We start from the raw sequence: 21,250 nt of genomic DNA on the forward strand, positions 1-21,250 counted from the left end.
CACGACGCACTTTCCCCCAGAGGAACGTCAACGCCACCGTCAACAGGGTCTCTGCTCCTACTGCGGGGAGTCGGACCATCCTTGGAACACCTGTCCCAAAAGGAGAACCAGGCGAGGAAGTGACAGGCCGAGGAGCATGCCTGCCCCCTCATCGCCCATGGGACTGCACTATCGACCTACTGCCTGGTTCTATCCTACCGCGGGGGCACATCTACCCTCTCTCGCATGCAGAGACTAAAGCCATGGAGGTGTACGTCCAGGCCCCAAATTTTTTTTGGGGGGGGCACACGGGGAGATTGGCAGAGTTAGTGTGGAGACCTGAGCCAACGCCCAGTGCGTCCTGTGCCCGCTCCCTGCGTTTGCCGGGCGAAAGTAAGCATCCAGCCAGGACGAGTGGTGCCAGCTCTACGCTCGAGACCTCCAGTGCGCCTCCACGGTCCAGTATATCCTGTGCCTGCCCCACGTACCCAGCCTTCAGTGAGTCTATCCAGCCTGGTACGCCCTGTTCCTGCTCCCCGCACTTGCCCTGAGGTGCGTGTTACCAGTCTGGCGCCACCTATGCCAGCCCCACGCATCAGGCCTCCAGTGCGCCTGCCCAGTCCGGGGTGTCCTGTTCCTGTTCCTGCTCCCCGCACTCGCCCTGAGGTGCGTGTTACCAGTCTGGCACCACCTATGCCAGCCCCACGCATCAGGCCTCCAGTGTGCATTCCCAGTCCAGAGCTTCCGGTGACAGTTCCCAGTCCAGAGCTTCCGGCGACAGTTCCCAGTCCAGAGCTTCCGGCGACGTTCTACAGTCCGGAACCTCCTGAGACGGCCTACAGTCCGGAACCTCCTGAGACGGCCTACAGTCCGGAACCTCTTGAGACGGCCCACAGTCCGGAACCTCCTGAGACGGCCCACAGTCCGGAACCTCCTGAGACGGCCCCGAGTCCGGAACCTCCTGAGACGGCCCCGAGTCCGGAACCTCCTGAGACGACCCACAGTCTGGAACCTCCTGAGACGACCCACAGTCCGGAACCTCCTGAGACGGCCCACAGTCCGGAACCTCCTGAGACGGCCTCCAGTCCGGAGCCTCCAGCGACGGCCTCCAGTTCGGTGCCTCCAGTGACGTCCTCCAGTCCGGAGTCTTCAGCGACGGTCTGCAGTCCAGAACGTCCAGCGGGTGTCTGCAGTCCAGAACCTCCAGCGCCGGTCTCCAGTCCAGAACCTCCAGCGGCGGTCTGCAGTCTAGAACCTCCAGTGATGATCCACGGTCCAGTGATGCAAAAGCGGAGGGATCAGCGGGCGGAGCGGGGGTTACGCCCCGAACCAGAGCTGCCTCCTCTACTGGAGGATTCGCTGGATGATAAGGTTCTGTGTACTGCACCAGAGCTGCCATAGACACTTGTTACCCTCACCACCCTCCCTTTTGTTTTTTGTTGTTTAGTTGCATTTGGAGTCTGCACCTTTGGGGGGGGGGTACTGTCACGTCCTGACCATGGTAAGCTGTTATTTTCTATGGTAGAGTAGGTCAGGGCATGACAGGGGGGTGTTCTAGTTTAGTTTTTCTATGTTATGTTCTAGTTTTGTATTTCTATGTTGGGTTGTTCTAGTTTTTGTATTTCTATGTTGGGCTTTGTTTGAGATGATCTCCAATTAGAGGCAGCTGGTCATCGTTGTCTCTAATTGGAGGTCATATTTAAGTTGGTGTTTGTCCCACCTGGGTTTGTGGGAGATTAATTTTGAGTAGTGTATGTTTCACCTCTGCGTCACGGTTTGTTGTTTTGTCATTCAGTTTATTTATGTATTGCATAGTTTCACAGTATAAATAAAATGTGGAACGACACACAAGCTGCACTTTGGTCCGCTCATTCCTACGACAACCGTGACAGTATATATGTATATATATATATATATATATATATATATATATATATATATGTCATTTGTCTTTGTCGGTCATTGTAAATGTTGGTGGTTTTCCTGAGAAGAATCTCTCCTAATATTTCCTGAGTACTTGGGTTTTGTCACGCTTTTATCTATGGTGCTTTAATACACTCAGTAGTTCTAAACCTGTGACTGCCTCCTGCCTACTCCTCTCTACACTTGTGACAAAAATGGTATGCTTCACTGTCGAAACACATATGGTGTGGACTATGTGTGCCTGGTAAACACATGTGGATCTGGTGAACAGTTATCACTTGTTTACCAACTACAGGAATACTGACCTCAGAGTCTCCAGTTTACAGTGGGGATTCCCCAGTCCAGCAGAGAGCAGCTTCACTCCTGAATCCTTCAGGTCATTGTTACTCAGGTCCAGCTCTCTCAGGTGTGAGGGATTTGACCTCAGAGCTGAGACCAGAGAAGCACAGCCTTCCTCTGTGACTCCACAGCCTGACAACCTGACAAAGAGTAAAATCCTATTAAAATCACACTGCTATTCTTTGGTCGTTTAAAAAGTGGCAATACATTTTTTCAACATTTTCTGTCCTGAAACCTGCCATATCTATTAATTAATGAATGTATCATTATTATAAATGATCCTAATATTACTTGTAGAGAGAAAGATGTATAGTACGAATATTTGAGTCGACTGACCGGACCAGTTTAAAAAGCAGTAAAGGTCAAAATACTTGGAATGGCCTAGTCAAAGCCCAGACCTCAATCCAATTGGGGATCTGTGGCATGACTTAAAGATTGCTGTACACCAGAGGAACCCATCCAACTTGAAGGAGCTGGAGCAGTTTTGCCTTGAAGAATGGGCAAACATCCCAGTGGCTAGATGTGCCAAGTTTATAGAGACATACACCAAGGGACTTGCAGCTGTAATTGCTGCAAAAGGTGGCTCTACAAAGTATTGACTTTGGGGGGGGTGAATAGATATGCACGCTCAAATGTTCTGTTTTTTTGTCTTATTTCTTGTTTGTTTCACAATAACAAATATTTTGCATCTTCAAAGTGGTAGGCATGTTGTGTAAAATAAATGATACAAACCCCCCAAAAATCTATTTTAATTCCAGGTTGTAAGGCAACAAAATAGGAAAAATGCCAAGGGGGGTGAATACTTACACAAGCCACTGTATCTGTTTCACCATTTAGAAAAATGTAAACACTTTAAATATCAAGTCTCCCTATTTGAAGAAGTCATAAGTATTCTGACTAGAGGTCGACAATTAATCGGCATGGCCGATTAATTAGGGCCAATTTCAAGTTTTCATAATAATCAGTAATCTGCATTTTTGGACGCCGATTATGGCCGATTAAATTGCAATCCACAAGGAAACTGCGTGGCAGGCTGACCACCTGTTACGCGAGTGCAGCAAGCAGCCAAGGTAAGTTGCTAGCTAGCATTAAACTTATCTTATAAAAACATAATCACTAGTTAACTACACATGGTTGATGACATTACTAGGTTAACTAGCTTGTCCTGCGTTCCATATAATCAATGTGGTGGCTGTTAATTTATCATCGAATCACAGCCTACTTCAACTTCGCCAAACGGGTGATGATTTAACCTGTTAGGGCTAGGGGGCAGTATTTACACCGCCGGATAAAAAACATACCCGATTTAATCTGGTTACCACTCCTACCCAGTAACTAGAATATGCATATACTTATTAGATATGGATAGAAAACACCCTAACATTTCTAAAACTGTTTGAATGGTGTCTGTGAGTATAACAGAACTCATATGGCAGGCAAAAACCTGAGAGATTCCTTTACAGGAAGTGGCCTGTCTGACCATTTATTGGCTTTCTTTGACATCTCTTTCCAAAACAAAGGATCTCTGCGGTAACGTGACACTTCCCACGGCTCCCATAGGCTCTCAGAGCCCGGGAAAAAACAGAATGTCGTCATTGCAGCCCCAGGCTGAAGCACTTTATCGCCTTTGTCAAGTGGCCGATCAGAGGACAAAGGGCTTAGGCTCGTGCACTGGCCGCCCCCGTCTTTCTTTTTTTCCCTCTATTTACCGAAACGCAGATTCCCGGTCGGAATATTATCGCTTTTTTACGAGATAAATTGCATAAAAATTGATTTTAAACAGCGGTTAACATGCTTCGAAGTACGGTAATGGAATATTTAGAAATGTTTTGTCACGAAATGCGCCATGCGCGCGACCCTTATTTACCATTTCGGATAGTGTCTAGAACGCACGAACAAAACGACACTGTTTGGATATAACGATGGATTATTTGGGACCAAACCAACATTTGTTATTGAAGTAGAAGTCCTGGGAGTGCATTCTGACGAAGAACAGGAAAGGTAATAACATTTTTGTTATAGTAAATCTGATTTTGGTGAAGGCTAAACGTGCTGGGTGTCTAAATAGCTAGCCCGTGATGGCTGGGCTATGTACTTAGAATATTGCAAAATGTGCTTTCACCAAAAAGCTATTTTAAAATCGGACATATCGAGTGCATAGAGGAGTTCTGTATCTATAATTCTTAAAATAATTGTTATACTTTTTGTGAACGTTTATCGTGAGTAATTTAGTAAATTGTTACTAAATTCCCCGGAAGTTTGCGGGGGGTAAGCTAGTTCTGAACGTCACATGCTAATGTAAAAAGCTGTTTTTTGATATAAATATGAACTTGATTGAACAAAACATGCATGTATTGTATAACATAATGTCCTAGGTGTGTCATCTGATGAAGATCATCAAAGGTTAGTGCTGCATTTAGCTGTCTTCTGGGTTTTTGTGACATTATATGCTAGCTTGAAAAATGGGTGTCTGATTATTTATAATAATCTAATGTTTTGCTTTCGTTGTAAAGCCTTTTTGAAATCGGACAGTGTGGTTAGATTAACGAGAGTCTTGTCTTTAAAATGCTGTAAAATAGTCATATGTTTGAGAAATTGAAGTAATAGCATTTCTAAGGTATTTGAAAATCGCGCCACAGGATTCAACTGGCTGTTACGTAGGTGGGACGATTTGGTGCCACCTAGCCCAAAAGCGCATTGCCGAAAAAAGCACAATCTTTGCACAAATGTACCTAACCATAAACATCAATGCCTTTCTTAAAATCAATACACAGAAGTATATATTTTTAAACCTGTATATTGAGTTAAAATAAATTAATGTTAGCAGGCAATATTACCTAGGAAAATTGTGTCCCTTCTCTTGCATTGTGCAAGCAGAGTCAGGGTATATGCAACAGTTTGGGCCGCCTGGCTCGTTGTGAACTAATTTGCCAGAATTTTACATAATTATGACATAACATTGAAGGTTGTGCAATGTAACAGCAATATTTAGACTTAGGGTTGCCACCCGTTCGATAAAATACGGAACGGTTCCGTATTTCACTGAAAGAATAAACATTTTGTTTTCGAAATGATAATTTCCGAATTTGACCATATTAATGACCAAAGGCTCGTATTTATGTGTTTATTATATTATAATTAAGTCTATGATTTGATATTTGATAGAGCCGTCTGACTGAGCGGTGGTAGCCAGCAGCAGGTTCGTAAGCATTCATTCAAACTTTACTGCGTTTGCCAGCAGCTCATAGCAATGTTTGAAGCACAGCGCTGTTTATGACTTCAAGCCTATCAACCCTGAGATTAGGCTGGCAATACTAAAGTGCTGATTAAAACATCCAATAGTGAAAGGTATATTAAATACAAATGGTATAGAGCGAAATAGTCGGTGCATCATTATCCCTATAATAACTACAACCTAAAACTTCTTAACTGGGAATATTGAAGAACTGGGAATATTGAACCACCAGCTTTCATATGTTCTGAGCAAGTAACTTAAAAGTTAGCTTTTTACATGGCACATATTGCACTTTTACTTTCTTCTTCAACACTGTGTTTTTGCATTATTTAAACCAATTTGAACATGTTTCATTATTTATTTGATTCTAAATAGATTTGATTTATGTATTATATTAAGTTTAAGTAAGTGTTCATTCGGTATTGTTGTAATTGTCATTATTTATTTATATATATATATATATATATATATATATATATATATATATATATATATATATATATATATATATATATATGATTAATCGGTATCGGATTTTTTTGGGTCCTCCAATAATCGGTATTGCCGAAAAATCAGAATCGGTCTACCTCTAATTCTGACCAATTCACTTATAGTGTATTAAAGTAGTCAAAAGTATAGTATTTGGTCCCACATTCTTTGAACGTAATGACTACATCAAGCCTGTGACTGCCATGATTGAGAAAGATCATGAATGAATCATGAATAATAATGTGAGAGTTTCAGAGGCTACAACAAAACATACTAACCTCTCTCCATTAACCTCAAATAAAAGGTGACATTCTGTACTGTCGCCTAATATGAAACATTCTAACTCAAATCCAAAATGCTGGAGCATAGCACCACATTTAAAACTGTAAGCTTCACTGTCCAAACACATATGGTGTGGACTATGTGTGCCTGGTAAACACATGTGGATCTGGTGAACAGAATCACTTGTTGACCAACTACAGGAATACTGACCTCAGAGTCTCCAGTTTACAGTGGGGATTCCCCAGCCCAGCAGAGAGCAGCTTCACTCCTGAATTCTTCAGGTCATTATTACTCAGATCCAGCTCTCTCAGGTGTGAGGGGTTTGACTTCAGAGCTGAGACCAGAGAAGCACAGCCTTCCTCTGTGACTCCACAGCCTGACAGCCTGACAAAGAAATCATCATGACTTCACAAACACACTGTTCATTTAACACCAGTAGTGTAGAAGGACAATGGCAGATGCATTTGGTTTATTCTCCCAAACAACATATAGATTCATCATCCGTCTTCTAGAATTGTATGGTCATTTTGTTATACTAATGTGAAAATCAATGCATTTAATCAATATGTTATTCAATATAATATTATAAACATATTATAATACATATTTTTCGCAAAACTGAATATTGCTTCCTGATGATTAGTTCTTATATGTCATTTTATTTACTCACAGAACAACTCTGGAGGCTTTGACCACTGGCAGCAGCCTCAGAAGACCTTCCTCTGATCTGGAGTATTTCTTCAGGTCAAACACATTTAGCTCCTTTTCTGAAGTCAGCAACACAAAGACCAGAGCTGACCACTGCGCAGGTGACAGTTTGGGTTTTGAGACACTTCCTGATCTCAGGTATCTTTGGATCTCCTCCACTAGAGAATGGTCATTCAGTTCATTCAGACAGTGGAACAGATTGATGCACCTCTCTGGAGAGGGATTCTTCCTGATCTTCTCCTTGATGTACTTGACTGTTTCTTCATGGCTCTGTGAGCTGCTTCTTGTCTTTGTCAGTAGACCTCGTAAGTGTTTCTGATTGGACTCCAGTGAGAGGCCCAGAAGGAAGCGGAGGAACAGGTCCAGGTTTCCTGTCTCACTTTGTAAGGCTTGATCCACAGCACTCTTGTAGAAAGTAACTTTACGCCTTTGTTTGATCCTCACAGAAAAGTTCATGGATGTTGATTGCAGTTCGGCCATTAGATTCTCATTGTTGTTGATGAATGAGAGGAACACATATACAGCAGCCAGAAACTCCTGAATGCTCAGATGAACAAAGCAGTACACCTTGTCCTGGTACAGCCCACATTCCTCTTTAAAGAGCTGTGTACACAATCCTGAGTACACTGAGGCTTCATTGACATCAATGCCAGCCTCTTTCAGGTCTGCTTCATAGAACATCAGATTGCCATTCACAAGCTGTTGAAAAGCCAGTTTTCCCAGTGACAGAATGCTCTCTTTATTCCAGTGTGGACCTGTTTCTTCTTTCCCAAGATACTTTTCATTATTTTGTTTGGTATGAAACACCACAAGGTGTGTGTACATCTCAGTCAGAGTCTTGGGCATCTCTTCTCTCTTATGTTTCAGCATGTGTTCAAGGACTGTTGCAGAAATCCAACAGAAGACTGGAATGTGGCACATGATGTGGAGGCTCCTTGATGTCTTTATGTGTGAGATGATTCTGCTGGCCAGGTCCTCATCACTGAATCTCTTCCTGAAGTACTCCTCCTTCTGTGGGTCATTGAACCCTCGTACCTCTGTCACCTGGCCAACACACCATGAAGGGATCTTATTGGCTGCTGCAGGTCGGGTAGTTATCCAGAGGAGAGCAGAGGGAAGCAGATTTCCCTTGATGAGATTTGTCAGCAGAACATCCACTGAGGTTGACTCTGTGACGTCACAACAGATCTTGTTCTTCTGGAAGTCTAGGGGCAGTCGGCACTCATCCAGACCATCAAAGATAAACAGAACTTTGTACTTGTCAAAGTTGGAGATTCTTGATTGTTTGGTTTCCATTGAGAAGTGATTAAGAAGTTCAATGAAAGTGTGTTTGTCCTCTTTCATCAAATTCAGCTCCCGGAAAGGGAATGAAAATACAAATTGGACATCCTGATTTTCTTTTCCTTCAGCCCAGTCCAGAATGAACTTCTGCACAGAGACTGTTTTTCCAATGCCAGCAACTCCCTTTGTCAGCACAGTTCTGATACATTTGTCTTGTCCAGTTAAGGGTTTGAAGATGTCGTTACATTTGATTGCAGTCTCTGGTCTTGCTTGTTTCCTGGTTGTTGTCTCAATCTGTCTCAGCTCATGTTCATTATTGACCTCTCCTGTTCCACCCTCTGTGATGTAGAGCTCTGTGTAGATCTTATTGAGAAGTGTTGGGTTTCCTTGTTTAGCGATCCCCTCAAATACACATTGAAACTTCTTCTTTAGATTAGATTTGAGTTCTCGTTGGCAAATCACAGCAAGCTCATCTGAATGAAGAAATAACACAGGATATTAATATTACGTCTGTTTTAATGTCTACAGTAGTGTAGGACTGTTATAAAATGTTAAATTATAATCATTTATTCTCTTAACTGGCTGTATCAATGTGTAAATGTTTTCATAATGCATTACAGACTGGTGTGACTGATTATATTATTATTGGTATTATTGATGGTATTATTAATGTTGTCTCTCTCTCTCTCTAAATGAATCATCACAACACATCCTGCTGCTACTTCATGAGGTAAATAGGTGTTGTGTTGTTGGGTTTTGAGAATATAAAATATACTTATTCATGTCACTGAGGGAGTACTGAGGTTTAGATGGTCTACACCAGAAGTTAAGTAGGAGGTTCTGTAGCAGGAAGGTATATAGTGTGTGCAATTAATCTTGGAATGTGTTGAGTGCAGGGAAGCGATTACATGTGGCAGGCATTGATAAGGGGAGACGGGTAGAGATCTTAGAAACGTATAATGTCACTGAGGAATAGATGTATAACGTTTACATTATGTCAGGATATGTCACTGAGGGAGAGAGGGTAATGTATATCGTTTACATTATGTCAGGATATGTCACTGAGGGAGAGAGGGTAATGTATAACGTTTACATTATGTCAGGATATGTCACTGAGGGAGAGAGGGTAATGTATATCGTTTACATTATGTCAGGATATGTCACTGAGGGAGAGAGGGTAATGTATGGCGTTTACATTATGTCAGGATATGTTATTGTTAGCCATCAGGGATCCTCTGGGAGGAGAAGAGACACAGTCTGGTACAAGTCACCATGACAGCCGTGATTTAGGGAGGAGTGAGCAATTTGGGGCAGAGATCAGGTCAGATGAAGTGAGGAAGAACAGATATCACTAAGGTTCTGTCTAGCAACATAGATACATTGGCTGTTCAGTTGTGTAGGAGGAGACTCAGCCTAGGAGAAAGGGTTACATATCAGTGCTTGTGTGAAATGGTTTTTGTTGTCTGAATTACAGCTGTAAGGACCCTTTGGGAAGAATTAAACCTGGTTAAGTTTCTCTAGTGTCCGTGAGTTATTTACTCTGAACATTAGAACCTAACAGTGTTAAGGCTGCTACAATATCATTGAGTTACACAGCTACTTTAGCTGGACTTTAGCTACAGCTTTTAAATGTTATAAAACAGCATTCAACATGAGGCAGACAGATCTTACTTCTCTCCAATGTGTCAGCAAGCTCCTTCTGGTTCATTTTCCTCAGGACGTGCAGTGTGATCTTCAGAGCCCCCTCTCTGGCACTGCTCTCCTGCTTCTCATCTTCAGCATCCACCACTTCCTTATCCTGCTTCTGACTCTCAAAGCATTCTGGGAGTTCTGGACTAAGAATCCTCTTGAACATCTTCAGCTCGTTCTTCACAAATGTCATAATATTCTCTTCAAGCAACTGAAATAAATCAAGTAAATAAGTTAAGCAAGAGAAGAAATGCTTTCTCATCAACACATTAATGAATGATTGACACATCAACTTTACTTGAGGTAAACAAAAACAAATGTACATAACAGGACCACATACACTGAATATGGAGTCCAGGTCTGTTTGATGACTCTGGGAAGACTGACCACTGAGAATCTCTGACTCTGATCTCTCCTGTTGGTTTCTGTGGACAAAACATGAGATTACATCTCCTCATCCAGGGAGTGAGTACGGACAGACAGACAGACAGACAGAGACAGAAAGACAGGCAGAGAGACAGACAGACACAGAGAGACAGACAGACAAACACAGAGACAGAAAGACAGGCAGACAAACACAGAGACAGACAGACAAACAGACAGAGACAGACAGACAAAGACAGAAACACAGACACACAGACAGAGAAAGACAGAAATTAGAAAGACATTTTACATTTACATTTTAGTCATTTAGCAGACGCTCTTATCCAGAGCGACTTACAGTAGTGAATGCATACATTTCATACAATTTCATACATTTTTTATTTTTTTTTCCTGTGCTGGCCCCCCGTGGGAATCGAACCCACAACCCTGGTGTTGCAAACACCATGCTCTACCAACTGAGCTACAGGGAAGGCAGAGACAGGCAGACAGACAGAGAGACAGGCAGAGAGATAGGCAGAGAGACAGGCAGAGAGACAGAGACACACACACACACACACACCGTGAGGGAACGTTGTGTTTGTTTAATATTGTTTTAGGACTATGAAAATGGACAGAAGTATTAGCCTATGGATTATGAAAACAAGATAAATAAATGGGAAAATGGGAGAGGAGAAATGTCTAGAGACAGTGTTGTTTAACTCTCTGACCATGACCCATGAGTTCTTCTTACCTTTGTTCAGTAGAAAAGTCTCCCTCTCTAAAGTGATTAGGAGGATCCATAGACTGGTCACTCTTCATGGACACACAGCTGGGAACAGGGGAGGCTGGTCTCTCCTGCTTGATTGGTCTACAACACAACAGAGACAAACATTACATCTCTCACAGACAGGTATTTGTTTAAAATCTATCACTTGATGTTTTCACTTTAGAGATACACAAATCATGTTTTTTTTGCAAAATGCTATATATCTGCCTCACTCTCAAATGTGACCGACCGGCTCAATTTGGTAATTAACTAAATTAACTAAATTAACTAAATTAATTGTTTTTGGTTTATGTCAGTTTAATTGTTTGTTATGCTATAAATTGTTATTTTATTTTTGTAAGTGGTAAAATGAAGTAGAAAATGTTATATTTTGTAATTCTGAGTAATTACTACTTTAGTAAGGAATTACACATTATTAATTAAGTACTACTGCAGTTGCTTAATAATTCCAATAGATGGCAGCATAAGACAACTAATGACATTTCAGAAGGTTAGTTTAGTTCTCCCTGGATACACCACCACTCCCTGCGCTTCTTTCTGTCCCTTTCCACACTGCTAACGCAAGAGGAAGGACTGAAAAAGCATTTAACAGATTACTGTATAGTAATATTATTATGATTCATGTTTATAATTACCTGGTTTTATGCTCATGTTTTGAAATTATACTTCATTAATATAACGATTTTCAATAAGTCTGAACATTAATTCAGTCACCTCTGGTCAAGAAAAAACTATTTTCCAGGTACATTCATTGTCAAATTCATCAACCAGCATCGAGCCACTCTGTCTTCTCTCGCTAGTAGTCAACTCAGCCCCACTAAAAAGCTTGTGTTGTCACTCTGTCTTCTCCAGGGGAATGTTGAGGTAAATTTAATAACCGGGAGGGTTGAATTATGTCATTTATTGGCGGGCTGGAAAATGCACTCTTGTCTTTTCTATTCCGAGGTTGTTTACTCACAATATCAGATATTATGATGATGTTTTATAATGCATGTATACTGAGGTTGAGGTTCTGACTTGTGATTATTTACCAGGGTTCAATACCTGCTATAGTTACTATTTTTGTTGCTCTCCCAAAAGCAACACAGCCCTAATACAAGATATATAGCTAACCAAAGTAATGTTAATGAGTGACCATTTTAGAAAATCATGGGACATATAGTCTGTTGTTGCATGCTATTTTATGTCAATCATATTGCTGCTTGTAACGTTAGCAAATAACTGATGTTTCGTGGTCTTATGCTCCCATCTATTGGAAATATTTAGCAATTAAAGTTATTAATTTACTTACAGACATTGGTGAGGCAGCTGAGAATAAAAAAAACTGAATGTGTCCAGCCTACTTGAGGCGCCCCGAAAATAATATTCAAAAGATTGGTCCTTGGACACAGAGGGGTTAAACATTAAAGTTACCGTCCATCTAGTGAAGAGAGGAGAACTGGACAGAGGTAGCCAGCATCCGTCAACGAGAGAGGGAGGATAGGATAACTAGGATGCTGCTGGTAGAGTAGCTAGCTAGCAAGCTTACCTAGCTGTACCGACTACCTAGGATAACTAGGATGCTGCTGGTAGAGTAGCTAGCTAGCTTACCTAGCTGTACCGGCTAGCTAGGATAACTAGGATGCTGCTGGTGGAGTAGCTAGCTAGCTTACCTAGCTGTACCGACTAGCAAGGATAACTAGGATGCTGCTGGTAGAGTAGCTAGCTAGCTTACCTAGCTGTACCGACTAGCTAGGATAACTAGGATGTTAGGATGAAACAGTCAGAGGTCACCAAGCGCAACATAGCTTCAGCGTGTAAATCAGCTAGAAAGATGTGTCGGCATCGATTAATTGTCTCTGGCCCCCTCCCAGTTAGGGGGAGTGATGAGCTCTACAGCAGAGTCTCACAACTCAATCGCTGGTTGAAAACTGTTTTCTGCCCCTCCCAAAAGATAGAATTTGTAGATAATTGGCCCTCTTTCTGGGACTCACCCACAAACAGGACCAAGCCTGGCCTGTTGAGGAGTGACGGACTCCATCCTAGCTGGAGGGGTGCTCTCATCTTATCTACGAACATAGACAGGGCTCTAACTCCTCTAGCTCCACAATGAAATAGGGTGCAGGCCAGGCAGCAGGCTGTTAGCCAGCCTGCCAGCTTAGTGGAGTCTGCCACTAGCACAGTCAGCGTAGTCAGCTCAGCTTTCCCCATTGAGACCGTGTCTGTGCCTCGATTTATGTTGGGCAAAATTAAAAATGGCGGTGTTCGCTTTAGCAATCTCACTAGTATAAAGACCTCCTCCATTCCTGCCATTATTGAAAGAGATTGTGATACCTCACATCTCAAAATTGGGTTACTTAATGTTAGATCCCTCACTTCCAAGGCAGTTATAGTCAATTAACTAATCACTGATAATAATCTTGATGTGATTGGCCTGACTGAAACATGGCTTAATCCTGATGAATTTACTGTGTTAAATGAGGCCTCACCCCCTGGTTACACTAGTGACCATACCCCCCGTGCATCCGGCAAAGGCGGAGGTGTTGCTAACATTTACGATAGCAAATTTCAATTTACAAAAAAAAAAACCAATGACCTTTTCGTCTTTTGAGCTTCTAGTCATGAAATCTATGCAGCCTACTCACTCACTTTTTATAGCTACTGTTTACAGGCCTCCTGGGCCATATGCAGTGTTCCTCACTGAGTTCCCTGAATTCCTATCGGATCTTGTAGTCATAGCAGATAATATTTAAATTTTTGGTGACTTTAACATTCACATGGAAAAGTCCACAGACCCACTCCAAAAGGCTTTCGGAGCCATCATCGACTCAGTGGGTTTTGTCCAACATGTCTCTGGACCTACTCACTGCCACAGTCATACTCTGGACCTAGTTTTGTCCCATGGAATAAATGTTGTGGATCTTAATGTTTTTCTCATAATCCTGGACTATCGGACCACCATTTTATTACGTTTGCAATCGCAACAAATAATCTGCTCAGACCCCAACCAAGGAGCATTAAAAGTGGTGCTATAAATTCTCAGACAACCCAAAGATTCCTTGATGCCCTTCCAGACTGCCTCTGCCTACCCAAGGACGTCAGAGGACAAAAATCAGTTAACAACCTAACCGAGGAACTCTATTTAACCTTGCGCAATACCCTAGATGCAGTTGCACCCCTAAAAACTAAAAACATCTGTCATAAGAAACTAGCTCCCTGGTATACAGAAAATACACGAGCTCTGAAGCAAGCTTCCAGAAAATTGGATTGGAAATGGCGCCACACCAAACTGGAAGTCTTCCGACTAGCTTGGAAAGACAGTACCGTGCAGTATCGAAGAGCCCTCACTGCTGCTCGATCATCCTATTTTTCCAACTTAATTGAGGAAAATAAGAACAATCCGAAATTTATTTTTGATACTGTCCCAAAGCTAACTAAAAAGCAGCCTTCGCAAATGGAGGATGGCTTTCACTTCAGCAGTAATACATTTATGAACTTCTTTGAGGAAAAGATCATGATCATTAGAAAGCAAATTACGGACTCCTCTTTAAATCTGGGTATTCCTCCAAAGCTCCATTGTCCTGAGTCTACACAACTCTGCCAGGACCTAGGATCAAGGGAGATACTAAAGTGTTTTGGTACTATATCTCTTGACACAATGATGAAAATAATCATGGCCTCCAAACCCTCAAGCTGCATACTGGACCCTATTCCAAGTAAACTACTGAAAGAGCTGCTTCCTGTGCTTGGCCCTCCTATGTTGAACATAATAAACGGCTCTCTATCCACCGGATGTGTACCAAGCTCACTAAAAGTGGCAGTAATAAAGCCTCTCTTGAAAAAGCCGAATCTTGATCCAGAAATGATAAAAAACTATCGGCCTATATCGAATCTTCCATTCCTCTCAAAAATTTTAGAAAAAGCTGTTGCACAGCAACTCACTGCCTTCCTGAAGACAAACAATGTATACGAAACGCTTCAGTCTGGTTTTAGACCCCATCATAGCACTGAGACTGCACTTGTGAAGGTGGTAAATGACCTTTTAATGACGTCAGACCGAGGCTCTGCATCTGTCCTCGTGCTCCTAGATCTTAGTGCCGCTTTTGATACCATCGATCACCACATTCTTTTGGAGAGATTGGAAACCCAAATTGGTCTACATGGACAAGTTCTGGCCTGGTTTAGATCTTATCTGTCGGAAAGATATCAGTTTGTCTCTGTGAATGGTTTGTCCTCTGACAAATCAATTGTAAATTTCGGTGTTCCTCAAGGTTCCGTTTTAGGACCACTATTGTTTTCACTATATATTTTACCTCTTGGGGATGTCATTCGAAAACATAATGTTAAATTTCACTGCTATGCGGACGACACACAGCTGTACATTTCAATGAAACATGGTGAAGCCCCAAAATTGCCCTCGCTAGAAGCCTGTGTTTCAGACATAAAGAAGTGGATGGCTGCAAACTTTCTACTTTTAAACTCGGACAAAACAGAGATGCTTGTTCTAGGTCCCAAGAAACAAAGAGATCTTCTGTTGAATCTGACAATTAATCTGGATGGTTGTACAGTCGTCTCAAATAAAACTGTGAAGGACCTCGGCGTTACTCTGGACCCTGATCTCTCTTTTGAAGAACATATCAAGACTGTTTCAAGGACAGCTTTTTTCCATCTACGTAACATTGCAAAAATCAGAAACTTTCTGTCCAAAAATGACGCAGAAAAATTAATCCATGCTTTTGTTACTTCTAGGCTGGACTACTGCAATGCTCTACTTTCCGGCTACCTGGATAAAGCACTAAACAAACTTCAGTTAGTGCTAAATACGGCTGCTAGAATCCTGACTAGAACCAAAAAATGTGATCATATTACTCCAGTGCTAGCCTCCCTACACTGGCTTCCTGTTAAGGCAAGGGCTGATTTCAAGGTTTTACTGCTAACCTACAAAGCATTACATGGGCTTGCTCCTACCTATCTTTCCGATTTGGTCCTGCCGTACATACCTACACGTACGCTACGGTCACAAGACGCAGGCCTCCTAATTGTCACTAGAATTTCTAAGCAAATGGCTGGAGGTAGGGCTTTCTCCTATAGAGCTCCATTTTTATGGAATTGTCTGCCTACCAATGTGAGAGACGCAGACTCAGTCTCAACCTTTAAGTCTTTACTGAAGACTTATCTCTTCAGTAGGTCCTATGATTAAGTATAGTCTGGCCCAGGAGTGTGAAGGTGAACGGAAAGGCTGGAGCAACGAACCGCCCTTGCTGTCTCTGCCTTGCCGGTTCCCCTCTTTCCACTGGGATTCACTGCCTCTAACCCTTTTACAGGGGCTTAGTCACTGGCTTACTGGTGTTCCACCATGCCGTCCATGGGAGGGGTGCGTCACTTGAGTGGGTTGAGTCACTGACGTGGTCTTCCTGTCTGGGTTGGCGCCCCCCCCTTGGGTTGTGCCATGGCGGAGATCGTTGTGGGCTATACTCGGCCTTGTCTTAGGACGGTAAGTTGGTGGTTGGAGACATCCCTCTAGTGGTGTGGGGGCTGTGCTTTGGCAAAGTGGGTGGGGTTATATCCTGCCTGTTTGGCCCTGTCCGGGGGTATCATCGGATGGGGCCACAGTGTCTTCTGATCCCTCCTGTCTCTGCCTCCAGTATTTATGCTGCAGTAGTTTATGTGTCGGGGGGCTAGGGTCAGTCTGTTACATCTGGAGTATTTCTCCTGTCTTATCCGGTGTCCTGTGTAAATTTAAATATGCTCTCTCTAATTCTCTCTTTCTCTCTTTATCTCTTTCTGTCTTTCTCTCGGAGGACCTGAGCCCTAGGACCATGCCTCAGGACTACCTGGTATGATGACTCCTTGCTGTCCCCAGTCCACCTGGCCGTGCTGCTGCTCCAGTTTCAACTGTTCTGCCTGCGGCTATGGAACCCTGACCTGTTCACTAGACGTGCTTGTTGCACCCTCGACAACTACTATGATTATTATTATTTGACCATGCTGGTCATTTATGAACATTTTAACATCTTGACCATGTTCTGTTATAATATCCACCCTGCACAGCCAGAAGAGGACTGGCCACCCCTCATAGCCTGGTTCCTCTCTAGGTTTCTTCCTAGGTTTTTGGCCTTTCTAGGGAGTTTTTCCTAGGGAGTTTTTCCTAGCCACCGTGCTTCTTTCACATGCTTTGCTTGCTGTTTGGGGTTTTAGGCTGGGTTTCTGTACAGCACTTTGAGATATCAGCTGATGTACGAAGGGCTATATAAATACATTTGATTTGATTTGATTTGCTGGTAGAGTAGCTAGCTAGCTTACCAAGCTGTACCGGCTAGCTAGGATAACTAGGATGCTGCTGGTAGAGTAGCTAGCTAGCTTACCTACCTGTACCGACTAGCTAGGATAACTAGGATGCTGCTGGTAGAGTAGCTAGCTAGCTTACCTAGCTGTACCGACTTGCCAGGATAACTAGGATGCTGCTGGTAGAGAAGCTAGCTAGCTTACCGAGCTGTACCGGCTAGCTAGGATAACTAGGATGCTGCTGGTGGAGTAGCTAGCTAGCTTACCTAGCTGTAGCGACTAGCTAGGATAACTAGGATGCTGCTGGTAGAGTAGCTAGCTAGCTTTCCGAGCTGTACCGACTAGCTAGGATAACTAGGATGCTGCTGGTATAGTAGCTAGCTAGCTTACCTAGCTGTACCGACTAGCTAGGATAACTAGGATGCTGCTGGTAGAGTAGCTAGCTAGGTTACCTAGCTGTACCGACTAGCAAGGATAACTAGGATGCTGCTGGTAGAGTAGCTAGCTAGCTTACCGAGCTGTACCGACTATGTAGGATAACTAGGATGCTGCTGGTATAGTAGCTAGCTAGCAGGTCGTTCGTCTGTCCCTCGTCTCGATGATGATGACGAATCCGGTGAATCACAAAATGAAACAAGGATAGAGAGTGAAAAGGATCTGGCTACACTCAGACTGTCCCTGATCATTAAGCAAAAAGCAAATTGAACAATAAACTTTGGTGTTATTTCCCAAGATCACCTCAGCCAACTCTGCCCGTAACCGGACAATATACTTGGCACCACAGCGGACGCGGACAGTTCTGTACGTGGACGCGGACAGTTCCAGAACGCCGACATGAGCAGTGCAACACAATCAACTAAACCCAGTCTTTACAGTGGGTTACGTTAGTAATATTCATTTTATTATTATTATTATGTTAAACAAACATTCAAAGGTTTTTATAACAATATTTTGAGATCTGGGCCCATATCCACAAAGTGTCTCAGAGTAGAAAATTGGTCGTATAAATGCTGAGAATAAAGACATTTTACACTTATGGGTATAAATTAAAGCTATGCATGAAGTCTCTAATCTTACCTAGTCGGCAGATATTTAGGACACCTCGTGAGCTGTCCTAAGTAGTTAAGAGTTAACAGCAGGTGTCTTGATAATACTATAGAATAATGCAGTGAGTCAGTGGTTCCTGCTCCACATGTAAATGATTTGTAGTAGTTAAAATAATGGTTTGATATTTGATATGATAAATCTATAAATAATATATGTCTTGTGCTTTTGGCAATGATTTATGTATAATACTTATGTATAACAATTGATACCATGTATGTCTCCAAAGCATTTTGTCTTAATTTTGGCAGATTAATTTATGCTAATTTCCCAAGATTAACTCAGGTTTTCACCCAGCGGCTAAGGAGTTGGAGCTGTGGCAGGAGTTGGACCTGTGGTCGAAAGGTGGCTGGTTTGAATCCCGGGCCGGGCGCTGGAAAAAACAGGTGGAATTGATCTGACCACTGGAGGGCTGCTGGATTCACATCCTCAAAACATTCACCTTTCGTTGATTAGAACTCCAGAGGTTCTTCTTCACTGAACCCCAAAATATATATAACTTTTAGTGATTCCATATATTAAGGAAGTGATAGAAGCCTTTTTGGTTCTATAAATAACTTTTTCTTTTGATTATTTAATTATCTACATCATGTTATTTCAAGTTCTCCCTTTGGAGCACAACATCACGTTGTTAAAAAATAATCCTAAATTGGGCATGGCTATAAATTAGGCAAATTGAAGGCATCTCGGGCGTAACATGTTTTCGATGAAAATGAACATTGTATGCAACGTTGTAGGCAACATTATTGGCAAGGGACTTGATGCCTACTATGCCAAAGCTATTTAGAGTTGTTAAACGGGTGTGAAGAGTGTGTTGATATAATGGTAATTTTATAAAAATGTTGTTTGTAACAACGAATACAATTCGTCAAAAAAATATGCATTCCATTATATTAGGCAATAATTAAGAGTAGGCAAAGTGGTTGTGTCATGTGAAAATTCTATAAAATGTCTTACATTGCAACGAGTACAGTCAGGGTGCCGTGGAACCCCTGCAGTACCTCCACAGACCCCGGATTGAGAACCCCTGATTTAGCAGATGCTCTTATCCAGAGAGATTTACAGTAACTGCATTCATCTTAAGATAGCTATTTATTTTGGAAATAAATGTAATAAATGCTTCATAAAATTGTCATCTTACCTCTTAGCTTTGGTGTCATGTCCCCCAGAGAGACGCATTTTAGAGGCAGGGCCCCCCTCCTCTCTCTCCCCAGAGAGACTCATTTTAGAGTCAGGTCCCTCCTCTCTCTCCCCAGAGAGACTCATTTTAGAGCACTGTCCCCTAAACAGAGATCCAGCATGTTGGTTGTGGTTAACACAGTGACAACTAAACAGAGATCCAGCATGTTGGTTGTGGTTAACACAGTAACAACTAAACAGAGATCCAACATGTTGGTTGTGGTTAACACAGTAACAACTAAACAGAGATCCAGCATGTTGGTTGTAGTTAACACAGTGACAACTAAACAGAGATCCAACATGTTGGTTGGGGTTAACACAGTGACAACTAAACAGAGATCCAGCATGTTGGTTGTGGTTAACACAGTGACAACTAATTCTTGAATGTCAATTGTTCTCATTTATTCATTATCTCTTTGAGAAAATCAATATCTACTAACAGACATAGAAACAGTCAGGTGATTTAATGCATCACATGAACATGTTGTTGTGACATCTCTTCTCCATGGTAACTGTCAATAATAATAATAAGTCACTGTTTGTTAAGGTAGTTATAGACAGTACAGCAACAATAATAATAATAATAATAATAATAATAATAATAAGTCACTGTTTGTTAAGGTAGTTCTAGACAGTACAGCAACAACAATAATAATAACAATAATAATAATAAGTCACTGTTTGTTAAGGTAGTTATAGACAGTACAACAATAATAATAATAATAATAATAATAATAATAATAAGTCACTGTTTGTTAAGGTAGTTCTAGACAGTACAGCAACAATAATAATAATAATAATAATAATAATAATAATAATAATAATAATAATAATAATAATAATAATAATAAGTCACTGTTTGTTAAGGTAGTTCTAGACAGTACAGCAACACAAGGCCATGTCTCACACTTATTTGTATTCATTAAAAGTAGGCTATTTATTGTCTTTCAATCTGTTCTTTTCTAAACATATCTGAGAATGTAGACAGAAGGGCTAAAACGGACATGAATGGTCTGAGGGGGAAATCATTAATCCATTCAGAAAGTTTTTTTGCATCAAGAAAGAGATGTTAAATAATGTAATGTAGGCTTGGTTATAATGTATAGTAGTGGATTGTTAGTGATATGTAGATGTTATATTATGTAAAGTAGACTAGGTTATAATGTATAGTAGTGGGTTGTTAGTGATATGTAGATGTTATATTATGTAAAGTAGACTAGGTTATAATGTATAGTAGTGGGTTGTTAGTGATATGTAGATGTTATATTATGTAAAGTAGACAAGGTTATAATGTATAGTAGTGGGTTGTTAGTGGTATGTAGATGTTATAGTATGTAAAGTAGACTAGGTTATAATGTATAGTAGTGGGTTGTTAGTGATATGTGGATGTTATATTATGTAAAGTAGACTAGGTTATAATGTATAGTAGTGGGTTGTTAGTGATATGTAGATGTTATATTATGTAAAGTAGACTAGGTTATAATGTATAGTAGTGGGTTGTTAGTGATATGTAGATGGTATATTATGTAAAGTAGACTAGGTTATAATGTATAGTAGTGGGTTGTTAGTGATATGTGGATGTTATATTATGTAAAGTAGACTAGGTTATAATCTATAGTAGTGGGTTG

The 21,250-nt window shown here is 41.5% G+C and overlaps 1 protein-coding gene and 1 long non-coding RNA gene across 2 annotated transcripts in view; one reads left to right on the forward strand and one right to left on the reverse strand.

Moving 5' to 3' along the window:
• The window catches only part of LOC145879741 (NLR family CARD domain-containing protein 3-like), a 29,271-nt gene extending 17,545 nt beyond the window's left edge, over positions 1-11,726 (reverse strand). The window contains exons 1-4 of the mRNA XM_082976096.1: positions 11,711-11,726; positions 6,918-8,709; positions 6,458-6,631; positions 2,208-2,381 (exon numbers count right to left, since the gene is read on the reverse strand). Coding sequence (XP_082832222.1) covers positions 2,208-2,381; positions 6,458-6,631; positions 6,918-8,709; positions 11,711-11,726 — 2,156 coding nt within the window. The remainder of the gene's footprint in view (positions 1-2,207; positions 2,382-6,457; positions 6,632-6,917; positions 8,710-11,710) is intronic.
• Positions 1-17,084, forward strand: part of LOC123743359 (uncharacterized) — a 202,407-nt gene extending 185,323 nt beyond the window's left edge. Inside the window, exon 3 of the long non-coding RNA XR_014392549.1 lies at positions 16,856-17,084. This is a non-coding gene — a long non-coding RNA (uncharacterized LOC123743359). The remainder of the gene's footprint in view (positions 1-16,855) is intronic.
• The last annotated feature ends 4,166 nt before the right edge of the window (positions 17,085-21,250 follow it).

Source organism: Salmo salar, chromosome 06, assembly GCF_965601325.2.
Source record: "Salmo salar chromosome 06, fSalSal1, whole genome shotgun sequence".
NCBI classification, from domain to species: Eukaryota; Metazoa; Chordata; class Actinopteri; order Salmoniformes; family Salmonidae; genus Salmo; species Salmo salar.